General features: G+C 42.6%; 1 protein-coding gene across 1 annotated transcript in view; it reads left to right on the forward strand.

Annotated features, from left to right (window-relative positions):
* Positions 1 to 1,629: 1,629 nt before the first annotated feature.
* Positions 1,630 to 25,860, forward strand: part of gfod1 (glucose-fructose oxidoreductase domain containing 1) — a 40,849-nt gene continuing 16,618 nt past the window's right edge. Inside the window, exon 1 of the mRNA XM_085763853.1 lies at positions 1,630 to 1,985. Within this exon, the coding sequence (XP_085619979.1) occupies positions 1,733 to 1,985 (253 nt within the window). The 5' untranslated portion in view covers positions 1,630 to 1,732. The remainder of the gene's footprint in view (positions 1,986 to 25,860) is intronic.

A 25,860-nucleotide genomic window follows, 5' to 3' on the forward strand; every position in this document is an offset into this window, starting at 1 on the left:
GATGATGATATAACATGCATTAAAACAATACAGCAGCAATATAAAGTGTTTAGCCTATATTAATATAATAATAATTACTCTCATTGGTTTGAAACAGCACATTTCAAACGTTTATAATGAATTAATAACACAGATTTTAGGACAGATCTTAGGCTGCTGCTGCTTCTTCTCCAGCTCCATCAGTCTCCACTATCAGGGGGGAACAAGCTGCTCAATTGTGTCCGGGAGCTAAAGGGTTAAAGTGGGAGGAGACCGCAGTGAGAGCCGCGTCAAGTGACGTAGAATCAGAGAGATACCGGAAGTTGTCAAAGGGAAACATTAAAAGTGTAGAATATAGAAAACTACTACTACTTGTCCTCCTCCACTACTACTACTACTATTTATAGTATTGGCAATAATAATAATAATCATTATCATTATAAAAGGACAGGTCAAAGTTTTTTTGTTTATTAGAGAGAGGGGGATTTAAAAGGCAGAATGTGAAATGAATGTTTGTTTGTTTGGTTGCTTTAATGATGATAGTTTAACTTGCAAATAAGTGCAACTGTGTCTGATGCAAATCTGGATATAAAGGGCTCACAGTGACTCACTGTGTTTGGAAAATACATTCGAGACGACGAAGAAGAAAATACTCAGTCATCGGTACATAAATAGATAGACAAATAAGAGTGATATCCTAATTATAAAAACAGGAAGGATAAAAATAAAATGTTATATAAAGGTTATATAACCTGTCTTCTTAAAATAACTAAACTTTGCTGTCTCAATATAGACAAAACTATTCTCTCATGACAATCAGAGCGATATTTATTATGATATTATAATTAATAATATTTATAGCAATGGCATTTATTTGTGCTTGTATGTTATAAAACATGTAGCTAATGGTTTATTTTGCATATGTTAATTGAGAATAATGCTACATGTAGGCTAATCTACTATCTAATTTACCTAAATATACATTTTTACTCAGTTTGACTCCATATAAAGCTAAATAAAATAATAGGCTAATAAAATGAACGTTGTTTTAAATTCGAAATAGACTTTGACAACGCTTTTATTTTGAAGTCCACACGCACTGGCGCTTCCGGTGAGTGCGTGCAGCTTGACAGCGCCGCGGAGCTGCAGCACCATCAACAGCAACAGCAGCAGCGACAGCCGCCTTCAGCTACTAACAGCGACGCTGCGGGAGGACCGGACCGACGGACGGAGGAAGGTGTCGCCGACAGATGAAGCTCTTTCCCGGGGTGTCGGTGCCTCAGAGCCGCTCGGAGTGAAGGGAGGAAGGAGGAAGGAAGAGGAGGAGGAAGGAGGAGGAATAACTAACGCACCGTGGTGGAGAGGAGAAGAGGAGGAGGTGACATGCCCTTCACCGCTTGGCGCAGGCAGTCGGTGCGCTGCTGCTGCTGCTGCTGCTGCTGACAGACACACACAGGCGGAATGAATGGTGCGTTTTAATGTCTGTCTGTGTTTATTAACGCAAGACTAATTTAAAAAAAGCATAATACGAGGATTAAAAACACGCCTGGATCTGGATTATTATTATTATTAGGCTATTATATCCATTCCGGGGTGGGGTAGAGAAAGAGAAATGCAGCGCAGCGGGTGTTTGGCTGCAGGTGGATGGCCAACCTGACGCTGCTGCTGCCGGCTCAGGCTCCAGCCCTGAAAACTAACTAAACAAACCCCTGAAAAAGGAAAAAGAAAAGGAAAAGAAAAAAACAGCGGTGCCATGCTTCCAGGCGTCGGGGTGTTCGGCACCAGCCTGACCGCCCGGGTGATCATCCCGCTGCTGAAGAACGAGGGCTTCGCGGTGAAGGCGCTGTGGGGCCGGACGCAGGAGGAGGCGGAGGAGCTGGCCAAGGAGATGAACGTGCCCTTCTACACCAACCGGATCGACGACGTGCTGCTGCACCAGGACGTGGACCTGGTCTGCATCAACCTGCCGCCGCCGCTGACGCGCCAGATCGCGGTCAAAACGCTGGGTGAGTCCGCGGCGGCTGCTGCTGCTGGAGGAGAGGAGGAGGGGAAGGAGGGATGCTGCGGCCCTGGTGGAGTGGTGGGGGGTGGATGATGATGATGATGATAATGATGATGCAGACGCTTCTTCTGCTTTGACTTGACAACTTTGTGCGTCATATTGTCTTGTGTGAGGCCTTCAGGTGCATCAGGGGTCAGATGCAGGACTGTGCCACTGCAAAAACTCAAAATATTTTCATGAATATTTGTCTCATTTCTAGTCAAAACTCATCTCATTCCACTTAAAATAAGACTCATCACTTACAAATGAACTTGTTTTTAGATCATTTTCACTTGTTTCAATCAAAATTTTCACTTGAAATAAGTAGAAAAATCTGCCAGTGAAAAGCAAGTTTGCTCCACTATCAGATTTTTCTACTTATTTCAAGTGAAAATCTGCTTGAAAGAAGTAAAAAGTGTCTAAAAACAAGCTACTTTTTAATGTGATGAGTCTTATTTTAAGTATAATGAGATTTGTTTTGACTAGAAATGACATTTTGACTAGAAATAAGACAAATATTCTTGGAAAGATTTTGAGTTTTTGCAGTGTGAGGCCTTCAGGTGCATCAGGGGTCAGATGCAGGACTGTGCCACTGCAAAAACTCAAAATATTTCCAAGACTATCTGTCTTATTTCTTGTCGAAATGTCTCATTTCTAGTCACAACTAATCTCTTTCCACTTAAAATAAGACTCATAACCTAAAAATGAACTTGTTTTTAGATCAATTTCACTTGTTTCAAACTAATTTTCACTCGAAATAAGTAGAAAAATCTGACAGTGAAAGCAGGTTTTTTGTGCTTGTACTAATAAGGAAGATTTTTCTACTTATTTCAAGTGAAAATATCCTTGAAAGAAGTAAAAAGTGTCTAAAAACAAGCTACTTTTTATGTGATGAGTCTTATTTTAAGTAGAATGAGATTTGTTTTGACTAGAAATGACATTTTGACTAGAAATAAGACAAATGTTCTTGGTAAGATTTTGAGTTTTTGCAGTGTGCAAAGGAAAAATGTGTATGATTCAGTTTATTGGCACAGGAGCTGAGGTTTGACCTTTGACCTTTGCTGACAGGATGCAGTTAGGCCTGTGTATGTGTGTGTGTTTGTGCATGTGTGTGTGTGGTGGGCTCTCCCCCTTTAAAACAAACCACACACTTGAACCTGTCGTAGTGAAACTGAGACGCAGCGAGAGGAAGAAGGGGAAGAATAAAACTCACAAAGAGCCTGTTCCAGTTTAAATGTGGAGCAGCAGCTTATTTTGGAGATCACATCACATTTGGGAGTCGAGGAGCTTTTTGAGCTACACACACACACACACAGGCACACACACACAGAGCTCAGCCGGCTCTCGGCTCTCGGCTCTCGGCCTCAGACGTCAGGTGTTTGTGTGTTTGGCTGCAAAACAAAATGGGTCCAAAGGTGTAAAAACAAAAAACAAAAACATCCAGAGAGGAAACGGGATTGTTTGTCCTGATCAATAGTTTTGATTTTATTCAGTTTCTATCGATTAAAAACAGGAAATCGTCACGTTAACAACAGTGTTTTCTGACGCTGCTCCGCTTTCGCCACCTTGGCAGCTCCCTGACTCCGCCCCCCCTACTGTAACTCCCATCTAATCCAAATATGGGCATAAAAGAGGAGGCCCCAGATCTATGGAGACTCACTCTAGTGGCCAGGAGAGGAACTGCAGCTTCACCTTTCACCTTCAGAAGTCGCTTCTCCTTCTTTAATTTTGAGTTTTTGACCCTCGGAGTCTTTTTCTCCTCAGACGTCGGTGCTAGAAATCCCTACTCTGCTTCTAAGCCCCTGAACTCAACACTTTCCTGAGTTGGCGGGACTAGCTACAGGCAAAAACTCTCAAATCAATTTTGAGATTTTGGGCTATTTTTCTTCCTTAACATGTATTTTTTCATAAAAGTCGAAAGAAATGGTAGAAAGTCGACATTAAGGTTTTTATTTTACTTCATTTTGTCTCTTTCGTCAGTAGATTTCTCCTAAATTCACCAAAAGTTAACATGCTACTTTGACATACTGTGCTCATGTCAGGTATCGTTGTAAAGCTCTCTCTCTCCTTTTTCAATTATCTATACTCCAAAAATGGTCATTTCCTCCGTATCCGCAACCAATCGTAAAAGTACGATTTACATTAACAATCTATGGAATTTTACAGTACAAGTCTCCAAAGGCCGTTTTCTCAAGAAGAGTTTTTCCTCAGACTCTGAGCTATAGAAATCTCCACTTCAGCAGCACTTACAGACACCAAACCTTCCAGTTTTATTCCTGTCTATATTCTGAAGGTTTTTACAGAGGGGGTTGTTGATATATCATTCACAACCTGATTTATACAACGTTTTATTCCTAAAAACATGACGACATTTGATTTTTTTTAGGGCTGGTGACAGTATTTTCTCATTTACAGAGTGATAAAAAGAGATATCCAAAATCCTCCTCTGTAAAAACTTCTGACTCTAATATGTCAACAAAATAAAACAAGAATTTTGAGAGTAGTAGATTTCTGTTCTGGAAATGTTATGGCAAATTAGCGCATATTCCATCAGATATTGCCTCATTTACATATTTAAACATACAATTTGAGAAAACTTGTAATACAAAAAATATTTGTCTTAATGTGAGTGATAAACTTGGGAAGTTTCATGGTGATATGTGGTAGTTACATTTTTTACCCTATTCACCTGCAGTGTCTCACCTTAAACCCACAACGACCAGATGATGAGACGATGTTTTTTTTAAAATACCACAAAACCGTTGAGTCACGTTGTTCACCTGGTTGAACAGGGCGTGTTAGTGTGTTAATGTGTGTGTGTTAGTGTGTTAATGTGTGTGTTAGTGTGTTAATGTGTGTGTGTGTGTCTCCAGTCAGAGATAAGGCCTCTGTGGCTCCATTCATTCTCAGTCTGACGCCTTCATCGTGTTTACTCACCGGCCTCGATGGCAGCGCGAGGTAACAAGAGGGACGGAGAGAGGAAGGTGTTGGTTTACACCGTGACTACACACTGAATCACACACACACACACACACACACACACACACACACACACACACACACACACACACACACACACACACACACACACGCTGGGGAGGAAGTGAATTCCTGCCTCCATCCTGCAGGAGGTTCCTGGGACAGTAGAGCGCATGAGGGGGCCCGGGGTTAGGGAAGGTTCCGGATGCAGTGATAACAGAAGAGGAGAAGACGGAAGTGATAGGGCGAAGGGAATGGGACGGAAGGGCCGAGACGGAAGGAACAAGTAGCGGACTAAGGAACACGGTAGCGGGCGGGGCGGAAGACGCCTACGGCCGAGGACGAAGGGAGAGGAGTCAGAGGGGCAGGGAGGCGCGAAGGGCCGACGGGAGGGAGAACGAGAGGCGCAGTCCGGGAAGGGTCAGGCGAAGACGAGGAGAGTGGAGCTAGAGGAGAAGAAGGAAGCAAGGAGACGGCAAAAGACGAGTTGAAGGAAGAGCGTGGAGCCCGAAGAGACGGAAGACGAGAAGGAAGAGATGGGGGGGGGAAGAGAAGAGGCAGGGGCAGAAGTGGGCGATAGGAGACGCGAAGAGAAAGAGGAAGGTGAGAAAGGAGACGAAGAAGCAGAGTTGTGAGACGCAGAAGGCAAGAGTAGAAAAAGAGAAAAGTAGGGCAGAAGAGAAGGGAAAGGTGGAAGCGAAGACAAGAAGAAGCGCCGAAGGAAGAAGAAGAAGCGAGGAGGTCACGGCCGAAGGAACGGAAGAGCAGCAAGAGCAGAGAAGAAAGGAAGAAGAAAAGGAGCAAGCCGGACGCAGTTACAAGCCTCTCCTCTCCTCTCCTCCCTCTACCCTCCTTTCAGAACGATACTTTTTTTCTTCCTCCCCTCTCCTCCTCTGATCTCCTAACTTCTTCTTCCTCCCTTCTCCTCTCTCCTTCCTCCTCCTTCCTCTCTCTCCTCTACTCCTCCTCTCCTCTCCTCTTCTCCTCTACTCTACTCTCCTCTCCTCCTCCTCCTCCTCCTCTCCCCTCCTTCCTCCTTTCCTTCCTCCTCTCCTTCCTCCTCTCCTTCCTCTCCTTCCTCCTCTCCTCTCCTCCTCCTCTCCTCTCCTTCCTCCTCTCCTCTCCTTCCTCCTTTCCTTCCTCCTCTCCTCTCCTCCTCTCCCCTCCTCCTCTCCTTCCTCCTCTCCTCTCCTCCTCTCCTTCCCCCTTCCTCTCCTCCTCTTCTCTCCTCCCTCCTCTCCTCCTCTCCTTCATTCTCCTCCTCTCCTCCTCTCCTCTCCTTCCTCCTCTCCACTCCTTCCTCCTCCTCTCCACTCCTTCCTCCTCCTCCCCTCCCTCCTCCTCCCCTCCTCCTTTCCTCCTCCTCTCCACTCCTTCCTTGGCCGTCCAGCTCTCCGTCTGAGCTCCTGTTTGCACTCAAACATGAAACACTGTTTGCAAAATCTCTTGAACGCGGCTCAGATGATTAGATCGAGTCAATATGTGCTTTGTGAGGGAGCGAGGCCGTTAATCTACTACTACTACTACAAGTACAAGTACAAGTACTCCAATCAGTATTGTGTACCTTGATGACATCACAGTTCCCGTTATAAATCATCTCTTTACTTTATCAGCAGCTGAAAAGTCGGAAACAGCAGAGAAGAAACAAAGACGCAGCTTTTTATTGATAAATCGACGATCAAACAGAGCTTTTGTTAAAGGACAATTCCAGGCGAATTCAACTCGGGGGTGTATGTTCCTAACATTTTAGGTCTAAAAGAATGAATCTGAAGATTTTCAGTTTAATCGCTCCTGTTTTGCGGTAGCTGCATCTGTCCGCGCATCGCCACGGCAGCAATGAATGGGAGTGGATGTAAGTTCTGCTGTTTAGGCTGTTTACATCCCTCAAAGCCGCAATTTTTTTCCACAGACAGCATCAGATGGAGACTCAAACATGCACCGAGAAGTTTATTTACTTCAAGCAAGCCGACATGTTTGTAAAACTAGATCTAATTCAAAGTCTCACAGAGTCTCGCGCGAGACCCAGTTGCCGTGCGCGGTGTGTTTACATGCAATGGGAAAAGCTACCGTTTGTGTCATAAACACAGGAATATCAAATCAAAAATGTACACTTCAAGCAAGTAAAGAGTTGATATTCCTGTGTTTATGACACAAGCGGTAGCTCCGACTGCACCTGAACACACCAGCACTGCAACTTCGGGCTCGCGCGAGACTCTGCGAGACTCTGAATTAGATCTAGTTTTACAAACATGTCGGCTTGCTTGAAGTAAATAACCTTCTCGGTGCATGTTTGAGTCGCCATCTGACGCTGTCTGTGGAAAAAAATTGCGGCTTTGAGGGATGTAAACAGCCTAAACAGCGGAACTTACATCCACTCCCATTCATTGCTGCCGTGGCGATGCGCGGACAGACGCAACTACAGCAAAACAGGAGACATTAAACTGAAAATCTTCAGATTCATTCTTTTAGACCTAAAATGATATGAAAATACACTCCAGAGTTGAATTCGCCTGGAATTGTCCTTTAAGTTGCAAAGATTATTCCCCTATCAGTTTTTTTTGTTGTTGCTGTTGATACTGTATCAGTGCAGATATTGATCTTTAAGTTTCTATCAGTTGCTGCCGGTGCATTGAACAAAGTTAGAGTGAAACAATCCTGACTGGCTGGTGACCGACCGATCGATCAGGACATTGTTATTGATCCGACTCTGCAGCTGGTCACACACACACTGTGCAATGCTGCAACAAAGTTTAGCAAGAAGAATCCATGTGATAAACGTCCCAAAATAGGTTTAGAAATTGGTTCGATGCTGGATTTTCATGTGTTTATTGTCACAGACGCCGATCGGCTGTCACATTTGAATGTTAGAGACTGAAATCTAGTTTAGGCAGGAGGCTAAAGTTTGGATGAAATGTGCAACTTCTGCTCCTCAAAGTCGTAAAACAGTGAGAATTCATTCACTCATTATGAAATAATCTTCAGCGATTCCATTGAACTGACCTCTGTTGTTCATCAGATTGAGTTTCAGTCGGTTGCGTCACTGATGTGTGTGTGTGTGTTGGCTGTGGGAGCGTTACACACTCACTCAGCGAGTCATTGACCGGAGCAGCAGCTGCATCATCTGTGTGTGTGTGTGTGTGTGTGTGTGTGTGTGTGTGTGTGTGATGCTGCAAAGCTACTTCCTCTTCTGTCGGGGTGTGTGAGAGTTTGTTCATTCAGCGGAGAGTCAGAGGTGATGGAAGCTGCACACACACACACACACACACACAAACCTGCATCAGTCTGTTCGGTAACTTCGGTTTCCCTTTGAACGATGGGATATTTCTGATCAAATATTGGAAACGGAAGTCGATCAATCTGCTGCAGAAAGACCAAACACAAAACTTTCTCAAAGTTGCAGCAAAGACGAAGTAAAGCGTCTTCAGAGCTTCAGTCAGCTGTGCCAGTAAACGTCAGACAGGATGAACTGTACGCAGAGAGATTGTTTCTGGTTTTGTTTTTTTGAATATTGAAGAATTATTTTTGGAATCATTGGTATAAAAGTTTTTTTAAAAAGACTATTTTTGATAGGATGTAGGCTAGCTCCATCTTCATTTTGCAGTTTGTGTACCAAAGTTCCTCCAAAAGACTAAAAAAAGAGTCAAACAGGTAAAAATCTGATGTTCGGTCATTTTGTCTCCAGGTGGAAAATCAAATATCTAATCCCAGAATGCAACATTTAATGTGCTTTAGTTTGAGATGAATATATAGAGATGTAATTAAAAAAACAACTGAATAAAAGCAGATGTGCACTGGATGTCAGACCTGCTCGTTAAAACAAAAACTAAAAAGGCCTTTGCACTTTAATAATAATAATCATCATGTCTGTATCCCATTGTTGTCTCGTGATGCGTTCAGGGCCTCCAGGGTTTTTACAAATTCTCTGTGAAGTCACAGTGAAAAGTGGAAAAACACACGTCACACGAAGGAAAAACGTCGCTCGTGTTTTTCAGGTTTGACCCGACGGAGAGTTAAATAACTCGCCTCCCCCTCCACTACATCACCTTTCTCTCTCTTTACAACAAACCAGTCGGTCGAGTTCAGCAGCATCTCTCTCTCTCTCTCTCTCCTCAAGGATTTCTTACACTTTTTTTTTCCTCCTTTCAGTTTTTTTTCTTCTTCTTTTTTACTACGCCGGCGTCTGATGTCACTCAGGCTTTCTTGCAGTTTCCTGGCCGTCGGCCGGTCAGACTGAGATTCTTAAACCAGATTCAGATTCTTCTCCTTCGTTCTTTTGTCTGTTTTTCTTTCTTGGACCGTTCAGACACATTTGCATTTCCAACATTTCCAACACACTGCAGACCGGCTGGTGTGTGTGTGTGTTAATGTGTGTGTTAGTGTGTGTGTGTGTGGTGTCCTAGTTAATTTCCCCTCCTATAGGTTTACCCAGTAGCTCCAGGTGAATCAGGTGTGGCCTTAAAGAGACGAGACTTTCAGGTTTAAGTGGGCGAGTGAGATTTAACAAAAAAAAAACCCTGAAGGAAAAGTAGAAAAACAGATTTTTGGTTAATTAATGAAGCAATTAAGTAAATAAACAAAATAAACACACATTGCTCCAGCTTTCGAGGTAAATTCATGCAAAACCGCTGATGCACGTTGCCTTCAGGGACAGTTTTTCATCAAGCAGTCTCTGTATTTCCCTCTAAAACAACTCTGTGTGGTAACGTTGTGTTATTATCTCATAGCGTGGTGAATGTGCAGGTCACAACTTGTCCACCAGAGCGTTGTGGAGTTGTTGGATTGTGTATTTGATGAGTTTGATGAAGGAAACCAAGAAATCCCATTAGCCTCTGTAGCGTAGCTCTGAGCAGCTCACGGCTCTGCTCTGCCGTTCTAAAAACAGCTTGCACCTACTGCTATGACTATAGGGATTATGGCAATGGGTTTGTTTGCCAAAAATGTTGAACTATCCCTTTAAAAGCTGGCTAACTCCTCCCCTGACCAGAGTTTAGTAAGATAGAGATGGCTGCTGCAGGGATAAAATACTGCTTGTACCTGTTGTTACTAAACAGGAGGGAAACTAAACCTGGACCCAGAGGGCAAAGGTGTGAAATTCAATATTTGATCAGTTTTTGTCACATATCTCAGAGGGTGCATGGTGTTTTAAGGTCACGCTCTTATTTTGAAAGTTTCTCGTGGTGTCAGTGGAGCAGCAGCAGTGAAGTGAAACTCGAACCCACCAGAGTTTCAGGTGCGTTTTCTTTTCCTCTGTGGAAGGAGGAAGAAGTGTGAACGCCAACGCCACGTGTGTGTGTGTGTGTGTGTGTGTGTGTGTGTGTGTGTGTGTGTGTGTGTGTGTGTGTGTGTGTGTGTGTGTGTGTGTGTGTGTGTGTGTGTGTGTGTGTGTGTGTGTGTGTGTGTGTGTGTGTGTGTAAAAATCCCCTCGAGTGTTGTATTTTTCCTCCAAAACGTATAAGATTGTGAAATGAAACAAATTCTGATCTGACGTGGAGTTAAGTGACGTAAATCGTCTCATGTGACCCGTGAACAGGAAGTTGACCACATCTCAGCGTGTTCCTCATAATGAGATGATTTGATTAGCAACATGTCGGGGTCAGTTCATCAGTCTAGACACGACACACACACAAACACACACACAGACACACACACACACACAGACACACACATCTCAGATCCGTGTTGTGTCCGTGATGGAGAATATCGAGTATCAGCGGCTCCTCCTCTTCCCTGCAGACCGGACCGCACTAAGAATAGCACCGACAACAACACCACAATAATATTTTGAAGCAGAGGAGATGATGAGCAGCTTTCCATGATAATTATTACCCATCATCCTTTGCTGCATAGATTTTGTGTGTCTTTTTTACATCCTTAAAGCTGCACTAATTGATATTTTCACTGTGCGTTCAGGCGTCACAGGTAACTCACACTGACCACGGCGCTTGAGTCAAACACCTCTCAACCACAACCACTTCTCGTTGAGTTATGAGCTTGTTTCACTGCAGATAACTGTCAAAAAACCAAAAAAATAAATAAATAAACATTTACACTGCAAAAACTCAAAATCTTTCCAAGAATATTTGTCTTATTTCTTGTCAAAATGTCTCGTTTCTAGTCAAAACTAATCTCTTTTCATTTAAAATGAGACTTGTCACCTAAAAAATAACTTGTTTTTAGATCTTTTCACTTGTTTCAAACACATTTTTACTTCTGGAAAAATCTGCCAGTGAAAGCAGGTTTTTTGTGCTTGTAATAAGAAAGAAAAACTTGCCCCACTATCAGATTTTTCTACTTATTTCAAGTGAAAATATGCTTGAAAGAAGTAAAAAGTGTCTAAAAACAAGCTGCTTTTTATGTGATGAGTCTTATTTTAAGTAGAATGAGATTTGTTTTGACTAGAAATGAGACTAATATTCTTGGTAAGATTTTGAGTTTTTGCAGTGTAAAGCTGCAGATTCACATTTTCACACACAGAGGTTGTTGAATTTGCTCAACGGGAATGAAAACAAGCAGAGAAAGAGTGTGAAATGATGCAAAAAAACACAGATTAGTAGTTGTAGCTTCTGTTTAAATCCAGTTACAGTCCGGGCAGATGTGGTTCAGGGGTCAGAGGTCACTTAAAGACGATAGATTAAAGTCTGAAGTGGACTCTGTGATCAGGTGAGGGTGTTTCAGATCTTATCACAGTGAGAGTAAACATGTGACGTGTGTGTGTGTGTGTGTGTGTGTGTGTGTGTGTGTGAGGTTATTATTGACCCTCACTGAGCTGTAGCTGTAGTCGTAGTTTTCTCTCTCTCTCTCTCTCTCTCTCTCTCTCACACCTGCTGTTAAAGGGCCACGCGAAGGCGAAGGGCTATTTATAACCCCGGCTGCAAAAGGGCAGGCGTCATCATAAATACATGTTCCCACCGCTGATGCTGTTACGCAACCGCACACTTCCGACCCGTGACGAGCTCCATGGCAGCTTCACTCCTCTCCGCTTCACTCTGCTCCATAAAGGGACCAGCGCTCCCAGCAGCACCTGCAGCCTGTAGCCTGCCAGCCAGCCTGTTTTAAAGATGTTTTAAAGAAAACTGAAGCTGAAGTTTGATTCACTCAGATTTAAAGGAGAATTATGGTCATTTTTGATCCCTAAATCGTTTTCCTGATGGTCACCCAGCAGGTTAATACGGGCCCTTTTCCTGTTGACCTGTTAGCCAGACGGTCTTATATTAGTGGGACTAACGCGTTTACATGCACTCAGTTGTCCAGTTCTAGTCGGACTAAGGCAATAATTCGGTTTCCTCAATTGTCATGTGTAAACGTACTGAGTCTGTTTGGTTTCTCTTTGAACGATTGGATATTTCTGATCAAATATTGGAAACGGAAGTCGATCGATCTGCTGCAGAAAGACCCAAAAAACTTTCTCAAAGTTGCAGCAAAGATGAAGTAAAGCGACCTCACCTCAGAGTTGGTTGGAGCAAAAAACGCGACTAAAATTGATGCAGGCAAACCAGAGTTACCATGGCTACCCGGCGCTAGGGATAGCCACAACGCTAACCCATGGGGGCAATTCTTTCAACCACAACAAACACTCAGAAAACACAATCAAATATCTATGGTACATGACTGGAATCCTTAGAGACGCCACTGAACTCATAAAGTGTAGAGTATAAACAGTATAAACTTTGTGTTTTTGCATGTAGCCACTCACCTCAGACAGCTGAACTCTGAAACATCCCGGAAAGACATTACTATCCCATCACAGAGCGCCTGCTCTCCACGCCACAGAAACTAACACTTTTTCCTTGTTGTGATGATTTCTTTACTAAAATAAACGGTCAGAGATATTTTGGACATTACCACTGCACTGCTCTACCGTTTATTTTCGTAAAGAAATAAGCCATGGTGTAACTCCGAATCAAATCAAATCAAAATCAAATGAACTTTATTTGTCCCGGGAGGGAAATTTGTCTTGGGCATAATACAGCTGCTTTGTACTTGTAAAACATACATACACAATACATACATTACAGTAGCAACACTGGCACACATATCCAAGAGAGAAAAGAGAGAGAGAAAAAAAGAGAAAGTGCGGAGAGTGCAATAAATAGTTCATAAAACCAGTTCAAATAAAAAACATACTTAAAAAAAAACTAAAAGAGAACAAGGGATGTTAATTAAAGCCAGCAGGTGAACAGGCAAACCGGATGTAATAGATATGATTGACTGATTGACTGATTAATGAGTTGATGGGTTGAAAGGGGGGTTAGGGGTCAAAAATGGCCGGAATTCTCCTTTAACAGAACCAGAACTCTTCCAGACGGCTCTATTTTCCTCTTGTATTCATCCGCCTGATGGATTAGGGCCTTCGGGTTCAGCAGACTCAGACGATGAAGAGGAGGAAGAGGAGGAAGAGGAGGTTTTTGCCGTCATTCCCAGGCTTCTCTCGTTGTTTTTCTTCGTCTTTACCACAAAGTTTCCCACTGGTTCACGTTCATGTGGGGTTTTTTTCTTCCTGGACGTCCATTAACATGCTAATGCTGCGGCCTGGGAGCGTGTGAGTGTGTGTCTGTGTGTGTCTGTGTCTGTGTGAGTGTGTGTGTGTGTGTGTGTGTGTGTGTGTGAGGGTGGAAGGGGAAGGAGAATGGCGGAGGAGAGAAAAGCTCGTCTTCCTGTGAAATTGCCTTTGTGAGCGCTGAATGGCGGGACGGGGACGAGGCCTTTCAGCCGGCCGCCACGCTGCGCTGACAAGTGAGCATTCCTCAGGAAAACAGGAATGTCCTCCTCCTCCTCCTCCTCCTCACCTCCCTCACCCCCCGAACCTTCATCTTTACCAGTCCAAAGCAGAGCTGCTGTGGATGAGGGGTCACATTGTTTTATTAAATCCAGGATTTATTTTTTTATTTCCCAGCAGATTATGAGGGTGAGGAGATACAGTAATGAGTGAAATTTGAATTTTGGGTGAACTATCCCTTTAAAGGAGGAAAATATGGTCACAGATTTGGAAATACTGAAACGTTATGTTATGACGTCACAGTGAAGTTGACCTTTTGGATGTTAAACGACGTCGTCATCATTTATTGTGAAACTGTGAATGAATTCATGAGTTGTGGTCAAAGGCGCGGTTTTTGTGAGGTCACCGTGACCTTTGACCTTTGAGCAACAAAGTCTGAGTAAGTTCATCTTTGAGGTCGCCACAACCTTGACCACTGACCGCCCCAAAATCAACCTTGAGTCCTTGTGAATGTTGATGTCAAATATGAACAAATGGTCTCAGTGTGATGCTGATTCAAGAGGCCAAATGTGATTCTGACCTTTGACCTTTTTTCTGTTCAATATCTTTATTGAGTTTTTCATAAAACAGAAACAATTTAAAACAACAAAAAAGATCAATACAAATGTAAGCACGAGGCTGGAGGGACATGAATCGAAGCCATGTGTAACAAAAAATAGGGAAGTTCAGTTTCTGTTCCTTCACATATACAAATACACACAAACCTCTTAGACAAAAACAACCATAACAACCAGAACAACAGGGGAGGGGCCGTATCATCACATAAACAAAAGAATCTTAAATGACGCATAGAAATAAGAGCGGGGGGAGTCCATCTAAAGACAGCATCCAGTTTTTACATTCCACCACAGCAGCATCATTAAAGGGATAGTCCAACATTTTGGCAAATCGGCCCATTGCCATAATCCCTATAGTCATAGCAGTAGGTTCGTTACCTTTAACTCATTGAGTGCCAGACCTTTTATAAAATGGTCAGTGCCAGGTGCCAGCGTTTTGGGGCATTCTGAGTAATATGTCAAGACCCAGAGAATATTTTGTACTATGACTCTGAAAACACCAAACAGCTCAAAGGAAAGAGGAGACTCTCTATTTAACTAGGGGAAAAAACATTTGTTTGTACCTTGTTCCATTCTTGATTTATCTTAAGTTGAATAGAGCCTGGTTGCACCAAAAAGACCACTTTTTTTCTAGAAAGCTGAGAAAAATGCATTTTTGTGAAAGAGAGTCTCTCAAGAAAAATAGTGATTTATCCGTTTTAATTTTGGCTTCAAAAACATGTAAGACATCTGAACATTTCATTTCACAGGTTTTTTTCACCCCCCCCCCCCCCCAAAAAAAAAAGACTAAACAAAAAACAAAACAACAACAACAACAACAACAACAACAACTAAAATACAACAAGTACGAGCAGTTGCTGCCTCTCCTACACCCATTTACCAGCCGCAGAAAAGTGCCACGTCAATGGCACTCAAGCGTTGGATTTTGATTGACGTCCATAGACGTCAATGGCACTCAATGAGTTAATTGTTGGTGCAAGCTGTTTTTAGAACGGCGGAGCAGAGCCGTGAGCTGCTCAGAGCTACGCTACGGAGGCTCATGGGATTTCTTGGTTTCCCTCATCAAACTCATCAAATACACAATCCAACAACTCCACAACGCTCTGGTGGACAAGTTGTGACCTGCACATTCACCACGCTATGAGATAATAACACAACGTTACCACACAGAGTTGTTTTAGAGGGAAATGCAGAGACTGCTTGATGAAAAACTGTCCCTAAAGGCAGCGCGCATCAGCGGTTTTGCATGAATACCCACTTCAGCAATGCACTTTTAAGTTGTGTGTCCTGTCCGCCTAAATTAAATGTAGTCGATCTTCTACAACATCTTGCCAGTATTTATCAATATATCTACAAGTCCAGACACAATGAATAAAACTCTCCACCTCGACATTACACTGATGTTTATTCATCTGCAGCTTTTTCCTCCGTGTCTCGACTCGCTGCCGCTTAAACTCTGGTAATTAACCACTAAAATACCTCATTGATGAGACTTGTGAAACACACCCTCTCTGTCTCTGTCTCTGTTTCTGTGTCAGTGTGTGTCTGTTAGTGTGTGTTTGTGTGTGTGTGTGCTGAATGAGACAAGCCAAAACAGAGACACCTCGGCCGGCCCGACTGTGGCGAAATCACTTGTGAAATGTTTTTCATCTTGCACAAACACACTGAGCTGAGCAGCGTCGTCCTTCTCCCTCACCCTGCTGCTGCTTCTGTTTCTGTTTCTGCTTCATCCACCTCGCTCTCGTTCCCAGAGGTGAAGAATCTGCTGCTCCGTTTAGATCTGCTCCGCTCACGTTTCTTTCCTTTATGTTCAAGAATAGGCCTCGTCTGCTTCTCTTAATTAGCCACCGGGGACCGAGGACAAGAGGCAGCTGCCCACATTAGAGCAGCAGAGAGGCGGCTCGGGCCTCTGATCCACTGACCTCGGCCCCTCTGGGGAAACCAACGACACTGTTACTACAGATTTGTATATGTTTTATTATATTTTATTCTGAATTAAAAGAAACATGAAGGTGGAGAAGCAGCAGCATCACTGACAAACTCTCAAACAGCTGCAACAGGAAGCGATATTTTGGTTCACCGCAGCCTGCGAGTGTCTGCCTTCCTGTTTCTGCGTGGGCCGAGTGGAAACCTTGTGTATATGTGTGTGTGTGTGTGTGACATATTTGACATTGACATTGACATTCTTCTCGATCGCTTCCTGCTTTCAAAACACTGATAGATAATCATTCACCTTCGTCCATGCAGGTTTAGTTTGAAAAATTAGAGAAAAAGTACATTTTTCTTTTGGTTTTTTCCGTCTTGTGAGTTTGTGCATGAGAGGAAACTTTGTCAAATGATGTTGTGGGTTGTAAAAATCAAGGAGCAGCAGTTTGCAAATGACATGAAAGTGACGGTGGTTAGTAGTTTGTCTCAATGGGTCACGTTTCACTCACAGAAACAGGGAAATATGTGAATGAGAAACAGAGGCAGGAGAGGAGGAAAGGAGGAAACACAGCATCAGTCTGGGTAAAGAAATGTAGAAAATGTAAAGTTGAATAGTATAAATAGCAGCTTTATCATCACTGGAAACGATGAGGAACTGCGATCTGTCTGTCTTTTTAAACTATCATCTCTCAGTTCGTATCTGTTTCCTTCCATCTTTATTTGTGCAGCTCTTGTTCTGAGTGATGCATGATGACTCAGCCGCAGCTTCACTGGGCTCGGTCTATTTCCTGCATTTTTTTCACTGAGTCACAACCAACCAGCCACGGAGAGGGAGAGACGGAGACAATCAGATCAGATCAGATCAGATAGGAAACAGATATGAAGATACGCCGTAAAACGTTTTATCATCTCGTCTCATCGTTACAGTGAAGTTGCCAAGTTTAGTGTCATTAAAAACCTGTTGTCATCAACTGTATCTGGCATCAAGTTTGGGCCCTGACAACTGATTAACCAGCCAATATTTAGGCACATTATTTTGCAGCGATCTCTCAAATATGGTTCAAACACTCAACATTTTACTGTTTAATAATAAATAACTTCCCTTATTCCAAATATCCTCAGTGCAGCTCTGCAGAAACTCTGGGAAAATGTCAATAAAATGAATTAATTTCAGTTTGCAGCAACGCAAAAAAGATAATTATATCTCTTTATGTGCGTTGCATGGTGCAGTTTTGAACAGTTTTCATCTTTTATAACTAAGATAATAAATAAAACAATCTATCGACGAGCAGATCAGATCGGAAACAGTTATGAAGATACGCCGTAAACGTTTTATAATCTCGTCTCATTGTTACAGTGAAGTTGCCAAGTTTAGTGTCATTAAAAACCTGTTGTCATCAACTGTATCTGGCAACCCACACAGCTGCAGCTGGACACAGTGGAGAGCCTATTGCTCTAGTCTGGGCCCTGACTAATGTGATCAATACTGAATTTGGGGGTTGATAACTGATTAACCAGACAATATTATTGGTTCAAACACTCAACATTTTACCGATTAATAATAAATAACTTCTCTTATTCCAAATATCCTCAGTGCAGCTCTGCAGAAACTCTGGGAAAATGTGAATCAAATCAAATCAAATAAACTTTATTTGTCCCACCAGGGGAAATTTGTCTTGGGCAAGGGAGTTGTGACAGCTGCCATGTACATGTAAAACATCCATACACAGTACATAATATACAATAAAACAGTAACAAAGGCAAACATATCCAAGAGAAGAGAAAGAAAGAAAGTGCGGGGTGCAATAAATAGAGTAAAATACTTATAATACAAGTTCAAATAAAAACATACTAAAAACTAAAGGAAAGAACATGGGATGTTGGTATAAAATAAATTAATGTCAGTTTGCAGCAACACAAAAAAGATAATTATATCTCTTTATGTCTGTTTGCGTGGTGCAGTTTTGAACAGTTTTCATCTTTTATAACTAAGATAAACAAATAAATCAATCTATTTATCCTCTCCTGTAATTCTTAGAAACACAGTGCCGCGGTGTTTTTCCCACAATGCACCAGACCAGTGCTTGTATAAACAGTGCAGTCAGTCTAATCCGCTGTCACAGTATGATAATGTGAGATCGACACAGAAACATGCAAATAGGTGAATTTTATTTTTGCATAAAGTAGAGAGAGGACGAGCTGGACTCAGTTATTCACCCACACACACACACACACACACACAGGCCGCTGCAGCTGTGTATCGTGTCACATCTGGATCTCTAGATAGACGTTAATGGATTCATATCATACAGTAATAAAGCAGGCTGGACTCTCTGTGAATATCATTATGGTTATTATTATGTGTCTGTCTAACCTGCTGTATGATAATGTGACAGACAGTGACACCGCTGGTTGCTTTGCATGTTTCCTGTTAATCTCACACCGCAGGAGGAGCTGCACATGAATGAATGAATTGTTGTGTTTCTGAATGTGTTACAACCTCACACACACTCATCCAGGGAAACAGAGGTTTTAAGAAAGGCAGCGTTTCGTCTCAAAGGGCAGGAATGTGTCAATAGTTGCAGGAGGAGGAGGTTGATTTATGCAACGTCACCGTTTGATCCCTGGTTCCTGTTTATTAGTGATTCAGAGCATCAGACCGACTCAGTGGGCGGCGGCGTTTAGCAGGAAAGATTGATTAAAGACACAGACACAGACACAGAGATGTCACTGACCCCCACACAGAAAAAAAAAAACCCAGAAAAAACATGTGATGTTTAATGTGATCGACTCATCACAGTCAGGAGGAGGAGGAGACACGTGCACCAGCTGTTTGTAGGTTCACACTGATTAAAATGTATTTATTTTTATTTTATTTAACCTTTAATTTAGACCCACTGAGATCAAGACCTCTGTCACGAGGGCGACCCAGCACATGTCATAGTGAATAAAGACAGATAGCCTAGATAACAATAACAAAACAAAGGCTGAAATATAAAAGTGTAACAATTAGAGAAATAAAGTGCAGGAGTCGTGGTCACAGTAACAAACGCACTGTTCAATAGATTCATGTTGTCTGTCTTATAAGATGAAGCAGAAAGCTTCAAGGGAAAATGTCTTTGTTAACTGATTTAGTTTAATATGTGGCACCAGAGGTCACAAGTTGTTGCTATTTATTATTGTTAATATGAAACAGTAAAAATATCTGGCCTCATATTGGATCATTTTGGGTTTTTTTTAATAAAAATGACAAAAAAAAATCATATTAGCCTCATTAACATGATCACTTTCTCCTGCTGTGCTTATACAGTATAGAATGATCCAGGGCTGCGGAAAACAAAGTGAATGGGATTTCTGCATTGCGTTTTGGATGATGTCAGAAAATCAGCTCTGTGACTAAAACACAAGTTTATGATACTTACAAGTTTAGTTCAGTGAGATAATCTTCACATATGAACTCCTTTTCTACCGTATCTGAAGCTTAAAGAAGTAAAAAGCTAGCGTTAGGCTTTAACAGACTACTACACGGTCACATGACTGATGATGTCACCACCACTAAGCTTTCCACTGGTTTCAGCTGCTTTATTTTATTAAAAACATTGTCTAATGGGGAAATGGGACTGTTTTTCCTTGTTGAAGAGCCACAAATAACATCAAATAACCTCCATAAGACACTCTGGCCTGTTGGGGGTCCTTTTTTACCACACGTCAAAGCTTCAACATTCAGCAATAGGGTATTTACTGACCTGTTTTATGCCCTAGAACAAAACCTGAAACTCACTTAAGCACCTATTTTCAGGTATTTTACCAAAATCCCATTCAGAAAACGTACTGACTTTTTCAGGTTTACTGGCAGACTCTATTTCCTGCTAAATGACTTGTGTCACTTATAATGCATGATGATTGAATATTCCTTACAGTGTCTCAATCTTTGCAGATATTTAAATGAAACAAAGTGAAGTGTGATCAGCTGTTCGATCTCCTGACCTGCACGTTGCATGTTTGTTTGGTCCAAGTCGAAGCTGTAGCTGCAGAACTGATCATAATGCTGCTCTCATGCCGTTACAGTATCCTATCTCTAGTGTGAAAGTTTGTTTCACTTCTGTGTGTTTTTATCTTCTCCTGTAGGTACTTTGTCCTCAGGGGCCACCGTAGTCGCTAAATATTTGCTAACTGTCATCATGTCACTGCTGCCTGAACCAACTGACAGAGATAACGTCAGCGCTCAGATTCTGTGACCCACTTTTTAGAGTGAATAAGAGTAAATACTGTTTTAAAAAATGATGTTTAATCTAAATTAGTTAAATAAGCAAAAATAAAACAGTTTTTATTATATATTTTAACCAATATTAAAAAGAAACCTATAGAAAATACTTAATTTCTTCATTTAATGACACGACCTGGTTCTTTTCTGTCTCTCTCTCTCTTGACCTTGGTGACACACAGAGAATGAGGGATGTCATCGCCATGACAACGATCCAGATTCAGCAAAGCATCATTTAGTTTCCCCTCCTCCTCCTCCTCCTCCTCCTCCTTCTCCTCTCCTCTCCTCTTCTTTTTTTTACTGAATGAAAGAGAGGAGTTCATCCGACACTGAGCTGGACAATAGCCGCGGCCTCGGGCCTCAGTGACTCAGTGAAGACGTCGTCGTCCATTAGTTTGTGTCTCTTCTCTTCTCTCTGCTGCAGGAAGTTAATGATTATTAATGAGTCTCTTGTCGTCTTTTATCGAGCTACTAAAAGTGTGTCTGCGTCACTTCCTGCTGCTCCGTTCGCTCCTCAAACTGAGAATTTAAAGGGATAGTTCAACATTTTGGCAAATTGGCCCATTGCCATAATCCCTATAGTCATAGTAGTAGTAGGTTTGTTACCTTTAATTGTCGGTGCAAGCTGTTTTTAGAACGGTGGAGCGGAGCCGTGAGCTGCTCAGAGCTACGCTACGGAGGCTCATGGGATTTCTTGGTTTCCCTCATCATCAAACTCATCAAATATACAATCCAACAACTCCACAACGCTCTGGTGGACAAGTTGTGACCTGCACATTCATGAGTTGTTTTAGAGGTAAATTCATGCAAAACCGCTGATGCGTGTTGCCTTCAGGGACAGTTTTTCAGCAAGCAGACTCTGTATTTACCTCGAAAACCGCTCAGTTTCGTAACGTTCCATTATTATCTCATAGCGTGGTGATTGTGCAGGTCACAACTTGTCCACAAAAGCGTTTTGGGATGTTGTATTTGATGAGTTTGATGAGGGAAACCAAGAAATTCCTTTAGCCTCCGTAGTGTAGCTCTGAGCAGCTCACGGCTCTGCTCCGCCGTTCTAAAAACAGCTTGCACCGACAATTAAAGGTAACGAACCTACTGCTATGACTATAGGGATTATGGCAATGGGCCAATTTGCCAAAATGTTGAACTATCCCTTTAATTTATTAGATTTGTTAGTTGAAAAGGTGGAATTTGTCTTCTTACTTCACCCTCAACATCCTCCTCGTGCTCGAAGCCGGTTCCAGCTCCCAGTGCAGAGTTAATGAGCTTAGGAGTCGACTGAATAACCATCACGTGCTGCGAGTCATGTGCGTCTTTGCCACAGCAACAACGTCTATACATGTGTGTGTGTGTGTGTGTGTGTGTGTGTGTGTGTGTGTGTGTGTGTGTGTGTAAAGCAGTGAGTGACCAGTAACTGTCGGCTCTTTGTGACCTATTAACATTCGGGGCTTCACCTCCGTCTTCACACAAAGACGTCGTTCATGGCTGCCACACGAGCGTCCAGAAGGAGAAGGAGAAGAGGAAGAGGAAGGGTCAGGTTCACCTCGTGGTTTCTCCAACAGCGGCTAAGCATGAAAATTGTGCACTTTTTGAAAGAAACATGAAACTTCTACCATAGTTAGTTTATGCCATGAGGTTTATTTTAAGATCGGGAGGGAAGTCAGATTTGACCTCTGAGGCCCGGGAGAGGTCAAATCCAAGATGGCCGCCAATAATATTCAAAAATGCCTATCGCTGGAACCAAACACAGTAGAAAAACACTTAAGGTGTCATTTCCCACTAATTTTTGGGTGCCCATTCTGTTGGTGATACCTTTGAGACCAATAGAATTCAAGAAAATGCATTTAGATCAATGTGGAGGTCAAATTATGCAGACATAGGGAGGTGAACGGTGCAAAAAGGTAGTTTATTTCCAAAATAATAGCCTAACAGTGATGATGATGTTAATAATGATGATAATAGTGACAATAATAATAATCATTATCATAATAAGTTCTTTTTTTTTAACTGATTTATTATTAACTCATTGGCTGCCAGCCATTTTCAGAGCAGAGAGCTGCATACTGCCAGCCGTTTTAGAGCATTTTTTACAGATCTTTCAAGACCCACAGAATATTGTGTTCATGTAAACATGTAAACACCAAAACTACCAAGAGTAAGAGTAGACTCTCTTCTTTCATTAGGAAAAAAAAGTTTGTTTCTACCTTTTTCCATTCTTTAGTAAACGGCAGTAGAACATTGGCTGGTTTCGTCAAAAACACCTGTTTTTGACCAGAACACATTCAAGAAAATGCATTTATGTAAAGGTGCAAATCTGCAATTTAATAATACTGTCGCCCTTCTCTTTCCGCGGAGAGAGGGGTGGTGTCCGACGCTGTGTGGAAGCATTGCGAAGGCCCATGGAGGGGAGTTGACACAATGTGCTTTCGCCCAGTACTCTGAATTAGAGTTCTCAATTTCAACCCAAACCCGAGTAAGGCCGATGGGTTGGGTTGGTTTGGCACGAGATGCTGTGTGTATCTCCAAAAAACCACAATGTTTTTGTGGCCGAAATTGAATCAGTTTCACCCACTGATAAGGTGCTGCTGCGTCACTGGCACCATCTGCTCTCGCTGCAAAGAAAGCATGTCACTTTTTTAGTTTAGTTTTCTTTTTTTTTGTTGGGCTGGGCTGGGTTTGGCCAGACAACTAATGCTGGTGTATCGAGCTCTGTCGGGTCCGGGCTTAAAACCCATGGGCCGGGTCAGGTCGGGTTGTAATTTTCAGGCCCGTTGAGAACTCTACTTTGAATGTCAAAGTGAAGAAATTTAATGAAGTGCAGGTAAACGGAGTAACTATTGGCACTTTTCCACTACACAGTCACGGCACGGCTCAGTAAAGGTGCTTTTCCATTACAGCTGAGTTCTCTAGTTCCTCCTCAGCAGGGGTGGGGGGATCGCAAGGCCACACTGTTTCTCTCTCTATTTTCGATCTTCTCGTCAGCTCCAAACTCACTTGTCTGTTCCTCGATTACGGACCACAGCGTGGTTTTCCACACAGCATCATTTAACTCAGGTGAAGGAATAACAACGGTCTCGGTACAGATGAATTCTCATGTCGGACATCGCGCTCACGACTCTTCCAGTGACAACGCTCTGCCCAATCAGTGGAAGGCAGTCGGCTGACGTCACGTTTTAGGTATGGCCGTTCCAGGATGAGGACTACGGCCCTCTCCAGGAGCCAAGCTGGTCCTCAAAGGGATGAGGGACGGCCGCAAGGGTGGCTGGTGCCCTGAGGGGACCTCTACACGACGCTGGCTGGCCCTCTATAACGGGAACCCCGCCTGGCTGCATCCCACCGGCTGGCGGTCAGCTGGGGGCAGTTTGGGCTCGTAATGATTATAGAAGGTGGCGGACCAACTGCTGATGCAGAAATGGGTCCGTATGGGCTGTATCATGTCGTAGTACTCACGATGGCGCCTGACGTGCAGGTAAACACGGAAAGCCGTATGACCCAGTAGCCAAATGCCTCGTCATCTAATTAGTGACACACATGAATGGATGAACGAGATTCCCACTGTCCCTACCTACTATCTAGCGAAACCCCCTGACAACCGGGTTTTGATTACAGCGAGTAGAGCCGTTGGTGACAGGGTTGGCGCGTGGCCGGATGGTGGTCCGCCGGTCCTCTCCAATCTCGCACCGCATGTTTGTGGAGAACCTGGTGCTAAATCACTTGCAGACGACCTGATTCTGGGTCAGGGTTTTGTACGTAGCAGAGCAGCTCCCTCGCTGCGATCTCTTGAAAGTCAGCCCATGATCCAAGCTTTTGTCGGTCTGAGGGTGTGGGCCCCCAGTTGGCAGTCCCCCTCATCCCTCACCGGTGGACTAGGGGCACGGTGGCAGCCCTCAGTCAGGCAAGGATAGAGGAGGAGGAGCACCAAGTGGACCGGAGCCTGAGAGCCAGGGAGAGAGTAACAAGCGGCTGTGGTGTACTAGTGCCACGAACAGAGCCGAGAGACAGTGTCTCTTTAACTCATTGGCTGCCATTGATGTCTATAGACATGTTGTTTCTGTTGTATATTCACTGTTCTGCTTGACATGTTTCTTTCCACAAAAAGCTTGTTTTCTCGGTGTTCTGGTCAAAAACAGGTGTTTTGGTCAAAAACAGGTGTTTTTGGCGAAACCAGCCAATGTTCTACTGCCGTTTACTAAAGAATGGAAAAAGGTAGAAACAAACTTTTTTTCCCTAATGAAAGAAGAGAGTCTATTCTTTCTCTTGGTAGTTTTGGTGTTTACATGTTTACATGAACACAATATTCTGTGGGTCTTGAAAGATCTGTAAAAAAATGCTCTAAAACGGCTGGCAGTATGCAGCTCTCTGCTCTGAAAATGGCTGGCAGCCAATGAGTTAATAATAAATCAGTTAAAAAAAAGAACTTATTATGATAATGATTATTATTATTGGCACTATTATCATCATTATTAACATCATCATCACTGTTAGGCTATTATTTTGGAAATAAACTACCTTTTTGCACCGTTCACCTCCCTATGTCTGCATAATTTGACCTCCACATTGATCTAAATGCATTTTCTTGAATTCTATTGGTCTCAAAGGTATCACCAACAGAATGGGCACCCAAAAATTAGTGGGAAATGACACCTTAAGTGTTTTTCTACTGTGTTTGGTTCCAGCGATAGGCATTTTTGAATATTATTGGCGGCCATCTTGGATTTGACCTCTCCCGGGCCTCAGAGGTCAAATCTGACTTCCCTCCCGATCTTAAAATAAACCTCATGGTATAAACTAACTATGGTAGAAGTTTCATGTTTCTTTCAAAAAGTGCACAATTCCCCTTGATTTGAGGGCTTAACCGCTGTACTATAATGCATCAGATCAGATCAGATCAGATGTGTGATGATGATTAAAGTCGTTTGCACCAAATTGACTCTTTTATGGAAACTATAAAAAGTGAATTTTCCAGAAATCTTATCAGACAAAGTTTGGTCAACTCACATTACACACTTAGATACATGAGTTATTTAGACTTTGTGTTTCCTCGTGCTGTTTTTCTTTGCACCGTTGCTTTGACGACCTAAACGAAGCCTCATGTTTTTGGCCCTAACGCTGTTGGAGCAGCATGCAGCAGCAGCAGATTTATTTCCGCCAGTTGCAGTGAGGCGTTTGATGGTTTTTAGTGTTTCTGTTTTGTTTTTAATAACAGATACAACATTTGCATAAAGCAGAATATTTGTCTGCTATCAAACACTTTAAAGAAAATCTCTTAAAGCTGCATTTTGAGCAGATAAAATTGTGCGATGAAATTGCAATTAATCGTGCCTAATTAGCATATTTT

This window comes from Trachurus japonicus, chromosome 20 (assembly GCF_045865225.1).
Source record: "Trachurus japonicus isolate A0001 chromosome 20, Traja_1.0".
Classification (NCBI taxonomy): Eukaryota; Metazoa; Chordata; class Actinopteri; order Carangiformes; family Carangidae; genus Trachurus; species Trachurus japonicus.